The following is a 12681-nucleotide window of genomic DNA, read 5'->3' on the forward strand; positions in this document are numbered from 1 at the left end:
TTTAAAACAAAATGTCACCTCTAAAAGTGGAAAAGAGATAAAAGAACACACTAAAATTACTGCCCTTTCTTAGAAGTTTCATCAGCAATGAATCAATCAGTACAAAAGCATTTCTTAAGTGCTCTGCTAAGCACTGGTGATACAGATGAGATACACCCCCTGTGCTCAAGGAGCTTACAATCGACAAGCCATGGAATGGAGCTGTGTTTTGGTTTAGCAAGTCACCAAAATGGTGAACAAAGCCATAGGGGAATTGATTAACACACCGTTTCTGGCAGCAAAAAGACAAAGTTGTTTTGATTATTATTCTAGTGCTAGGGTAGGGAGATGGGGGAAGGAAATGTGTGTTAATGGTGTACATCTAGGATGGGGGGTGAGAAGACAGCATGATGGAACCTGAAACATAGTTAGGGCTGGCCAGAGATATTATCTTCCATGTGATACTTTCAGTGAAGAGGCAAATACTCACTCTTTACAAGCAGAGCCATGACAGCTAAAAACATAGCTAAGAACATAAGTTCATCTGTAAAACATCCCACAAGTGCTTGATGAGAAATCATAACCAGTATTACTTCATAAAGAGTAAAAAAGTAGAGGAAAGGGGAAGGAAGCTGCTGAAACTCTGGTGTGAGATCAGTTAAGCCAGTTCATCTCAAGAATATTTGTAGATCAAGCAAGATAGGAGAAAATAAATAGATACGGAATGACATAGACCTCATGTTTCTGTAATGAGTTATCTATTCATGGTCAATCAGGCAGTTACAGAATTGTCATATTTTTATTTTGCCAACTTTATATATGATTTTCTATGAGGAAAGGGCAACATCACTTAAGAAGAATAATTCGGGAAAATAGCTAACCCTATCAAATGTGCATATGAGAACACATCCATGCTGGGCTAACACAATTTTAATGGCATTCAGAAATCAACTTTCCAAGATATTTCAAAAAGGGAAAAATTCTACAAGAATGTAAAAAAACACTAGATGATATAAATATCCTTAAAAAAAGATGAGGAAGAAAAGACACTATCAATTATTTCCCCATCTCTCCAAAAGCTCGATGAGAGTGGTTTCTGCACCACACAGGTGCCCTGAACAACAGCACAGGAAAGAGTGTTGTAGATGAGTTTTCCAGTAACAGATCCCATTATCACAGTTACAGAGCTGGCTAAGGGATGTGAATAAAGAATTCACTGGCTTTTATTGTAAAAAATAACTCTGACTTAGTGGAGTAACCCATTGTCTTTGGGTTTAAGATCACATAAAATTACATGATAGATGTGATCATAGAGATAACTATTAAATGGTTCTCATTTCATCAAAACCAGGCGAGGCATAAGAGAGAGACATTCTCATGAAAGAAGTGAACAAGGTCACTGGAGACTGGATTATCGTTATGATTATCCTATGGATAGGTAATACTCTGCTAAAGGGTACCAAGCCCTAGCACACTACAGGCCCTCCTCTGTGGGCCGTGATAGCTGTCTTCAAGTATTAAAATGGTGGTTATAGGAAAGAAGATTTGCTCTGCTTGTTCCTAGAGACTAAAAGGAGGAATACATTTCAGAGAAGCCTATAAAAATAAGCATTATTCAAAAACGTGAAGAGCTGGCCTAGGAGGTGGTCAGTTTCTCTTTACTGGAGGTCTTCAAGGAAAGGCTAGATGATCGCTTGTAAGAACATTGTAGAAATATTTTCTCAGATGTGGGCTGGAATGTAAGATCTTTCTTTTTTTTTTTTTTTTTTGAGATATCTTCTAACTCTAAGGATTCTATCATTCTGTAAAGTGATCCGTAATTACTAAGTGAGCCAAGGCATCAACACAGGAAAAGATAAAGGAACAAAGACTGCATATTTCCCAAGGAATAGCATGAAGTTGGATGGCTCGTCCAGTGAATTAGCATGGTAGTACACAGACCATGGAAAACAGGGTTAGACTAACTACTTTTGTATCTATGACTTATCCAAAGAACCAGATAAGGGCTTCTAGCATATTGAATGGATATTCTATAGAAGATTTACAGGAAGACCAACAAAAATTACATACTATAACGAAGAGTGAATAAGTTTCACTCTATACTGATGAAAGAAGTAGCTACATGAATAAGATCAAGAAGCATAAGTAGATTTGGTGATAAAATGTGTTTCTTTAATTTTTATTAAAGTTTGAAAATACCACTTTACTACAGTGTTACATAACTTAGCATCTTCAAAATGTTTTAAGACATTCACATTCTGGGTAATTTCTTTAAAAATACTATATAAGAAATGATTCCTACCTCTGTAAGAACAATTTTTATCCATGCAGGAAGCAGTCTGCTACTTAAATCTTCTGCTTTTCCATGTCCGCAGACCGACAATCCATGAACAATGTTGCCCAATGCCAAGGAAAAGCCTGAATTCTATTGGGTTTTAATAAAAAAGCCAGGGAGGGAAAGGAATAAAACAAAGAAAATGGCATAGATTAGAAATTACCATATATAGAAACAGAGACATTTTCCAGGGCCTGAACTTCCTCTTTCCATTATTTCTTGCAACTCCAGGTAAACTGGATGACTGGCTGTTCCTCATCTCATCCTATTATTTCCTACCTCTATATATTCATGCTGATGTTTTCATTTGCCTGGAGTGTACTCACTCCTCATCCCAATCTGTTGAAATCTTTTTTTAAAAAAATAAATATTCAGCTCAAGAAGATTTCCTTGATCTCTCAAAATGAGAGTCTTCTCTGCATCCTCAAATTTTCTTACATTTTTGTTTGGTGTTCCTCTGAAACTCTACCTTGTATTCTACTTATCTGTGCAATTATCATCTCCCCGCTCCCTGCAGACTGGTAAGCTGACTGGAGTGAGAGTTTCTGTTACTGTTGTTTTTGTACATCTGATACCCGGCACATCGATGCTCTGCTGCTGCACCTTAGAGAACATAGAACCTCTTCCACCTGACTTTCAATGGAAACCTTCCATATGTATTGTTTCCCCCACCTGAATATAAGCTCCTTGAGACCAAGGGCTGTCTTATTTTTCTATTTGTATCCCTGGCTTTTGCACATAGGAAGCACTCAACAAATGCATCATCCATTCCCAGGTTTTAAGAAATGTTTGCTCAATTCAATTGAACGATGGTGAGAAAACGAGCAGTTAACAGATGTTACAGGTGGGTGGACTTTGGTTTGTAATAGAAACCACACAGCTCAAGCACAAGTAATTCAGCTGTACTGAGTGTTCTGTTTTCAGGAAGTAGCACTGCATTGTCAGGGAAGCCTGAACCAAACAGCTTTCAATAGCTCAGTCTTCAAAGGGTCAGAACAGAACTACTAGGGTGTGCCCTACTAGGCAGGCTAATTCCTAGACATGATTAAGAGAGGTGACCACAGCAATCACGGGGTGAGCCTGAAGGCATACTTCAACATGTTGTTGCAAGAATAAGAGTATGTAGGTTAATGAGCACAAGGATGTAAAGAAAAAGAGAATCAGTGACTTCACCAATGCAATCTGCAAACCAGCAACTCTTTCAATAACCACAGGATCTTTAAGATCAGGACTTTAAAACAACGTATAAAGGAACCAGAATGGATCTTATTTTTACGTCTAATAATGCAAAGTACTGAAAAAACTTAGAAATTTTTAGATATTAAGACTATACGCAATCTTTTAAAAAGAAAGGAACAAGAAAAAAAATCTTAAAAAAAATTTGCCTTTAAGCAGAAGACCAAAGAAAACAAATCTACATAATGGAGAGCAGCAAGGTGCCTTGGAAAGAGTTCTGAATGAGGAGAATACGGTCCTAGGGACAAATCTCAGTTGTGTGACTTAGTATATGAGTAACCAGAAATGAGGCACAATCTCTCTAGGATTCAGTTTTGCCATCTATAAAATGCAAAAATTGTACAACATGACTTCTGAGGTCTCTTCTAATTCCAAATTCAGTGACACTGTTGTGTAACGAAGGACTAAACCTAAGGACAAGAGGAAGGCAAGAGTTACTTCTGAAATAACCTGCTCATTACCCAATCATTAGCTCTGAAGCTATTGACACTTAAAATTATTCATGTAACCAGGCTGGTACCTCTCTCAGCTTTAAAAAACATTCTGAAGAATCTTGAAGTGTGGTATAGGGAAAATAGCAACAGAGGTGTCAGGAGACCTGAGTTTGAACGCTGCCTTTGACATTCTCAGGGGCCCTAGGTCATTTTGTCCGTATCTTCATCTGTGAATTGAGGCAGACTGCAATGATAATTCAGGTCCCTTCTGACTCTAGTTCCTAAGATTATCCTAATTATTTTGTAGAATTTTTACATTCTGCAACCAAAGAATTTAAGATTTTAGAAATTTTAATCTGAATTTTTTTTTTAATTCTTCAGCAATGATTAAGAACATGAAAGGCTTTTCATTCTCTCTCAGATAGAGAAAAACTTTGGAAGAAACATTACTAGGAAGGCATCAGGAAGGTCAAAGACCAAGCTAAGAGGCAGAAGAGACCCACTCTTAGAAGGTATGGTGTGCCAGTTCTTAACCTGGGATTGTATCATTAGATTTCAGGGTGGGGTCTGTGATTTTTTTTTTTTTAATTCTGCTATCTGTATTTCTCTTTAATTGGTTTCCTTTGTAATACTATGGACTTTAACAAATTTTAAAACAATATTGTGAGAAAGGATCCATACACCTTACCAGATTACCAAAAGGGTCCATGACACATAAATAGAGTTAAGAATCCCTGCTTTGTAATGATACACAGGAAAATACATACTAACAGAGGTGCCTGATGATTCAATTAAAGTTCCTCAATTATTTTCTGGATTTAAGGAGATCTCCAATGTAACTTTAGCTATCTAAGGAAGCTCAAAGTATGTATGAAGGTAGACACCCAAAGAGATGAATAATTCTGAAGGAATCCAGGATATATCCAATGACCTGTTGGTTATTTTCCACTAATGTCCGAAGTTTATTCATAATATCTTCAGCCTCCAATGCCTCAATAATTCCTGCGCTGAAAGCTGAGGTGCACACACAACTGAGAGAGTAGGCAAGGACCTGAAGAAAGCACAAGGGAGAAAATGATAAAGAGAACTAGAAGTAAAAAGAACATAATTTAATTCTCACAAACATTCTGCCAAATAACTCAATAAGCTAAGGGAAAACAGGCATCTCACCATGACGGAACTCCCTCACAGACAACTTTATGAACCCTCCAAAAAAGAAAAAAAAGGCAACAGGGAGGGGAAATAAAAGACAGAACATGGTATATTACATTTCCTCTTTGGTTTGCTGTATGATTTCCTTTATGCCCTAGGCACGTAATATCTTTCTTCATGGTTGGGTTAATATATAAATATGCACACCACACTTCAGTGCTTCAGCGCAGCTGATCTCATCGATGTAGGCATTCCCTCCAACGATACCGATCACCGCTCAACCTATACCACTGTTGTTCAAGTCTTCCCATAAATCCTCCATAAGACCTACTGAATGTCATATGTATGCTGTATAATAAATACACTGGGCCAACACCATGAAGGCTTATGGGTACATACATAAGGCCTAAAACCAGTCATATAATCTTACTATTGAGACATTAAAAAAAAGTATAATTAAATAACATGGAATGGTCATGGAAAATGGTCCAAAGCCAATAGAGAATGAGGAAATTGTAAGGAAAGGCTAAGGGCAGAAATGACTGTGCATACAATAATTTGTTACAACTGAGTGTATATATATATATAATTAAAAGGAGTACCTTTCTCAGATCACATTTACTATACTCAATATACTGTTCATATTTTTATACCCTTTCTATGTCTGTTCAATATAAAATGGAAAACTTGCTACAGCTTGCAATTTTTCCAGTGCTACAAAGTTCCCTAATTTCTAAAGCTAAAAATTGGACACCGTTCTAGGGGGAAAAAATTAACAATTCACTTGAGGCTTCACAAATGAAATGATCTAAAGAAACAAAGAAATTAACAGCAAGACAGCTGCTTTAATTGTGAAAACCTTGTTTTCATTTATTAGTTAAATTGCTCCTCTATCTGAAAAATGTCTCCTTTCACTTAAAAAACAATATTATTAAATCACCCCCTACACTCCTTTAAAAATGGAAATAGAGTGCATGTCCTAGAACAAAACTTCAACCCTGTGTGTCCCAAAGAAATTCACCAATTCAACAGAGCCCCATTGCTGAAAGCAGAGGAGCTACCCAGGGAAACACAGAAGCCATTATGTGCTCATCAATAGCTCCTGGGGCAGCCTGGGATAAAAGAGAACCTGCTTTAATGAGGGGGGAATCTGGCTGGTCATGAGGTCATCCTCTATTCCTCCAAGAAAATGGCACAGGCTCTTTCGTTCCACCTGGGTATACGAGAGGCAGGCATTAAGGGATCCCAGTATTAGCTTTCCATCTAAACATGGTTAACATATGCAGGCTCTCTGCCCCATGAACTGCAGTCCCTATACCTAAGTTATGTACAGGGCAGTCCAATAACAACGTTTTCACAACGCAATACAGAATCCATTGTTTGTTGGGTGGCAAAGGAATTCCTGTGATATTTCTCACATTAATCAGTCTCATAAAATAAGTAACTATTGGATCTGCCGCATCTTTGGCTCATTCACAGCCTTAATTTTTTTCTCCTTTTTTTCAGGGGTGGTGGTGGTGGCTATATTTTGCTTCAGCACAGTCCTGCAAAGTTACATTTAGCTTTAAGGCTGGATTCTATCTCTTCTTAGAAAAGGCATCCTGGTGAAGCTAACTTGGGTTTTTGCTTTTAATGAAGACTCTCATCTTAGCTGCCACATTTAAAGCTAAGTTGATCTTAAGAGGCAAATAGCTTAAAAAAAAAGCACTGCCTGAACATAACCTGGTGACTATCCATATTCCCTTACATCACAGAAAGCAACAAGATGAAGTAAGAGAAGTGAAACATTAGCAGCAAAAAAATAACGATGTAAGCCTCTTACCTCTTGAAAAGTTCTGCTTTGGTCCCCACTCTCATCCAGGTATGCAGAGAGCTTTCGAAGAGATGTAGCAATGTGTACCCGGGATTCAGTTTGACTGCTGTGGCTCATGAGGGAAAGGACGAGTCCTACTCCCAGGATGCAACCAGTGCTTGGAGAGAAGAAAACACAGGAATTCAAGGGATTCTCATTAGGGAAGTTCCTAATGCAAAGAATATTGGGAAGTAGACTGGATTCTAATTCTGCAGTCTGGAGTGGCTAAGAGAGCAATGTATAAACTCTGGTAGGTTGTACTCAAGTTATGAAAGGCTTTGAGTATGAGCTTGATGACATACAGAATAACCAAAGTTCAAAAAGACTCCTCACAACGAGAAGAGAGACTGAGGAATATGTTTTTGCAACAGCAACTCATTAAACTTTCTGCTGTGGGGCAGAAGACCTGCCATCTGCATTAGTACAGGGAAAACTCATTAGAATCAAATCTTTTAATGTAAAGAAGTATTTATAAGTACATATTTTTATACTCTATCCATTATCTCCTACTCCACCCATGTATGCATGCCCCTTTCCTCAAAAGGCACAGAAAAACTGATGTTTGTTTCATTCAATTAATTTGTTTATGAACCACCCACTGTGTGCTAGATAAATATACACTGCAGGGAAACATAAAGTTTGGAGAAGATAAGTTTCCTCCCTTCACAGGGCTTACAGATTTATCAGAGAATGACACATGAGACAGAAAATTGTGTACTAAACATATTACATGACATATTCATTAGAGAGTCATAAATCAAAAGATTTTTGCAAAGTCCAGATGGGGAGGGTGTAGAGTTCAAGGAAGCTTTAAGAAAGCTCAAATTTGAGTGACAATTAAAAGGTAGGTAGGAATTCAAAAGCCAAAGGAGGAGAAGAGGAACACAACAGGTAAAAACAAGGCATCATTATGGATTATTCTTATATGCTTTGTATTTTCTACTTATATTTAACAGCTAGAAATAAAAGGGTAAAGGGAAGAAGCTAGAAGTCCCTCTGCATACATGTATATCAATTTTTTTCCAACCCCTGCCTTCTCTGGCTGTCACTGAGTCAAAAGAGCAACTGAACAGAATAAGTGGGTTTAATCACAAGTCAGTCCATGTGACAATTCTGTCGGTAGTTTGTACTATGTACTACAATCCTCCTGAAATCACAAGTGCACATTTAGAGTCTTGAGCTCTCCTCTTAAAATAGTTAGCATTTACTTAGTGTTTGTAAGGCTAGCAAAGCACTTTACATGTTACCTCATTTGAGCCTGATACCAAGCCTGTGAAGTAGGTGCTATTATTATGCCCATTTTACAGAAGAGGAACATGAGGGAGAGAGGTTAAGTGACTCGCCAAAGATTACCATTATTAAGTATCTGAGGCAGAATTCAAACTCAGGTCTTTCTGACTCCAAGTCCATCATTCTATCCAATATGTTACCTAGCCATCATCACCAGTATGATCATAAGTCTGTGAAGGGATGAAGTAACAAATGGTGGTGTGGAATGTTAAAAAAAAAAAAATGAGTTCACTGGAAATCTTCCTCATTCACAAGACACAATTTTCTCTTCCGTGATCTGCTTGAGGACATTTTCCAAGGCATTTCTCCAACAGCCTTCTTTAAAATACTTATGTATTATAATTTTACACCAGAATAATACCTATTATCTAAGCACTGATACATTTAAAAAAAAACATTTTATGTATTTATATATTTACTAGTTATTTCGCGTGATGTCTCCGAAAAGCAAAGCCTTCCCATGATAAGAGAAAGCAAAGTCTACCTTATGAAAGGAAACCCAAGGCAGGAGGCTTGCTAGCCCGGAAATGCAGCTCATCCAAGGTCATACACTGCATTCACAGCACAGTGAGCACTAGAACAAATGAGCTTCTGACTCCTGGCCTTCTGCTCCATATGTCAGACAGGCACCCTCATGGTGCCTATTGGAATACTTAAGAAAAATGAACATTCCAAAAACATAACGTTCTTGTTTCAATTTAGTGTGTCTATTTCAGAACAATCTGGCAATCAATAAAATCCTTCAAAAACAAGCCAGTGCATCAGTTCATCATTACTGAAGCACAACTGTTGTTAGGATTTACATGAAATAAACAACCAGTTCGACCACGATAATGTTTTTGCAACCAGTTTAATCACCATCTAACATCTGAATGCAGCGTACTTTTGAGACAAAATCACATTTTGCAGAGAAAAACAAGAGCTAAGGGCTCTTGTTTAATATGGACTGCAAAAACTCCCTTTGCTTTATTCTGAGATCTAGAAAGAAAGAACATTTTTTTTACTTCCAGACCAATGTAGCTAAAAGCATAAGAATTAAGAAAAGTACCCCCCCTATGAAATTAACTGTCATGTAAAATTTGACAAATATTACACATACATATTTCATAATTATTTGTATTTATCGTTACCTAAACAATTTGCAGATTTTATGAAGAAAAAATTTGGAAAAATAAAGTCTATTCTAGTCACTAGAATTTCCCACCATTTGATAAACATGGAAGAATTATGCAGAACTTTATTTGGTAAAGCTGAAGTGATGAACTGTTTTTAGTGGGGTGGGGGGGAAGATTTTATTGTTGTAGGTAACTTGAAGGGTAGAAAGTCCCTCTAGCGAGTGGTCAGGGCACCTAGAGTTAAAATGCTCAAGGTCACATGGCCAGAATGAGTCTGGGCCAAAATCTGGACCTAATTGTTTCTGACTATGAGGTTAATTCTCTGCCCACTATAACACACCACTTCGAGTGGCATGGTGAACTAAATCAATTAAAAATAAAAATGTACTTATACTTTGACAGACTGGAAAAGAAACACAAGAATAGTTAAATAAAATTTGGGGCTATAATTCTAATTGCTTCTTTAAATTAAAATTCTGCCTCAGACATATGCTAGCTGTGTGGCCCTTAACTGGTGCATGCCTCAGTTTCATCTTCTGTAAAATGAGGATAATAATACCTTCCAACCTTACAGGGTTGTTTAGAGGATCAGGTGAGATAATATACGTACAGTGTTCTCCTAACTTTTAAGTGTTATATAAATACTAGTTGTTATTATTACTAACCTAACTATTTAAACATTACACAAAAACATGATTAAGAAATGTCCCCTTTGGGGCTCAACCCTATTGATAAAATGAATGAAAAACATTTGGGATGGTTCAGTATGTAATTTCAAGATCAGGAAAAGAGAAGGAAAGAAAGTAGACAGCTAAGTATTATTTCTTACAGCTGTTCAGAAAGAAATGGAGGCAGACCTTTAAGAGAGAATTTCACTATTCAAAGTGCTCAAGTGAGACATCTTTTCCCTCTATTTGTTTCCTGATGTAAGAAAGATTAAGCAGCACAGAATTTATAGAAAAAAAAAGGTCTCTCCCTCTTCCAACCTTTCAACCAGGTAAAAGTCAATGGCAGTGATAAAACAAAAAAAGCTTGTTCTTTGAAAGGATTAGCAAAATTGATAAACCTTTAACCAACCCGATAAAAAAGGACAAAAACAAATTGAGAAAATGGCAAAAGAATAAGATAAAATTACAGCAAAACCGGAAGAAATAAAAAGGATGACGAGATCCTACTACACAGTTATACACCAACATAAGTGAGAACACAAAAGGACAGAATTACTTCAAAAATAAAAAAAATCTAAACACAGAAAAAACCAAATAGAGATCTTAAAAAAAAAATCTACTCACAAAAAGGAACTAGAACTACAAAAGAACTATGAAAGGGTGAAGGAAGGGGGGATGCAACAACTGGTCCTAATGGACTTGGAGAATTCTATCAGGTTTTTAAAGAACAATTAGTACCTACCAAACAAAAGTTATTCTAAAAAATCCTGAAAGAAGGCACTCTACCAAACTCCTTTTATGACACAAACGTAGTCCTACTACATCCAAAGCATGGAAATAAAAAGGAAAGAGCACTATAGACCAGTATTATTAATGAATATCAAATAAAAATTTTTAAATTAAATCATCTCAAAAATAATATAGTAATTTGTCAAAGAAATAATTTATTTTGACCAAGCTGAATTTATACCAGGCATGTAAGTATGGTTTAACATTAGGAAATCAGCAATAATTTATCATATTAAAAATAAAAACATCCAAAATTGCAAGATCATTTTAATAGAATCAGAAAAAGTCTTTGACAAAATTCAACCCTCATTAATGTTTAAAAAGCACAACAAAAAGCAACCCGACAAAGCACAGGTATAAAGGAATCTTTTTTAGTACCACAAAAAACCCCACCTCTTTAAAACCAAAAGCAAACATTACACGAAATGAGGACACACCAGGAGATTTCCCAATAAACGCAGGAGGAAAGCAAGGATGGATTCTATTCTAGTTATTATTTTCTAAAGTTCTAAAAAATCCTAGCAAAGATGAGACAATGAAATCAACAGCATAAAAATAAGCAATAAGGAAATTAAATTAGTCTTATTTGCTGATAGGATGATGGGCTTACTTAGAAAATTCTAAGGAATCAATAGAAAAACTAAATGCAACCATTATCAACTTCAGTAAAATTACAGGCTAGAAAATAAACCCTCAAAAATCAATAGAATTTCTACATAATTGCAAAATATAGGATGCAATAATAGGATGGGAAATAAGCATAAACTGCATAAAATACTTGGGAGACAATTTAACAAAGCACAATTCATATGTGTATAGCTTCAATTATAAATTGCTCCTTAAGGAAATAAAGAACAAATTAAATAAGTGGAAGGATACTCTGTGTTCATGGCAACATAATAAAGTTAATTTATATTTTTAGTGTTACGTTAATCAAATTATCAAAAGTACACTGCAACAAAATGTCAAAGTCATATTTCCCCTCTTTGAATATTAGGATAACCACTTGGAGATTCTATCATAGTAACACCTATTCACAGAAAAATCTTATCTAAATCTGTGATACTATGATACAATGTCCAACAAATGGTTATCCAAACATAGCATATTATACTTTTGGATGGCTCAAATTATTTGTAGGATTTTCTTTCTAAAAACCAAAAATTTTTCAAATTTTTACCCCTCTTACTAGTTTTGATACTTGAAAATAAGTAGAATAAACCTAATCCCTCTTATGGAACAATAGAATTACAATGCTTTTTGTCTATGTTTTCTCTTCTTCAGGCTAAAAAAAATCTTCAGTTGTGTAATCCTCAAATGGCATGGTTTCTCATACTTTTATCACTAACCTTCTCTGGATAGGCTTCTATTTGTTAATGTTTTCTTAAATAGTAGCTCCTAAAATGAAACATAATCTTCTAGATATGATTTGATCATGGCAGAATAGAACATATCACCTGTATTGCCTAAACTCATGTTAACTTTTTTTTAAATTTATTTATTTAACTTTTCACATTCATTTTCACAAAATTTTGGGTTCCAAATTTTCTCCCCATTTCTCCCCTCACCCACCCTAAAATGTCGAGCATTCTAATTGCCCCTATCACCAATCTGCTTTCTCTTCTATCATCCCTCCCTTCTCTTGTCCCCATCTTCTCTTTTGTCCTGTAGGGCCAGATAACTTTCTATACCCCATTGCCGTATTTCTTATTTCCTAGTAACCAGAACAGTACTCAACAGTTGTTCCTAAAATTTTGAGTTCCAACTTCTCTTCATCCCTCCCTCCCCACTCATTCCCTTTGGGAAGCAAGCAATTCAATATAGGCCATAT

At 36.1% G+C, this 12681-nt stretch overlaps 1 protein-coding gene across 8 annotated transcripts in view; it reads right to left on the minus strand.

The window, feature by feature from the left end:
• FOCAD (focadhesin) overlaps positions 1–12681 on the minus strand; it is a 341519-nt gene that overhangs the window by 35281 nt on the left and 293557 nt on the right. For all 8 annotated transcript variants that reach the window (XR_011964355.1, XR_011964354.1, XM_072596662.1 and 5 more), the window contains 3 exons: positions 6959–7106; positions 4916–5035; positions 2282–2404 (listed from right to left, as the gene is read on the minus strand). Coding sequence is in view for 6 of the 8 variants with exons in the window: in XM_072596662.1 (XP_072452763.1) it covers positions 2282–2404; positions 4916–5035; positions 6959–7106 (391 nt within the window). In the remaining 2 variants the exon portion in view is untranslated. The remainder of the gene's footprint in view (positions 1–2281; positions 2405–4915; positions 5036–6958; positions 7107–12681) is intronic.

This window comes from Notamacropus eugenii, chromosome 3 (assembly GCF_028372415.1).
Source record: "Notamacropus eugenii isolate mMacEug1 chromosome 3, mMacEug1.pri_v2, whole genome shotgun sequence".
Classification (NCBI taxonomy): domain Eukaryota; kingdom Metazoa; phylum Chordata; class Mammalia; order Diprotodontia; family Macropodidae; genus Notamacropus; species Notamacropus eugenii.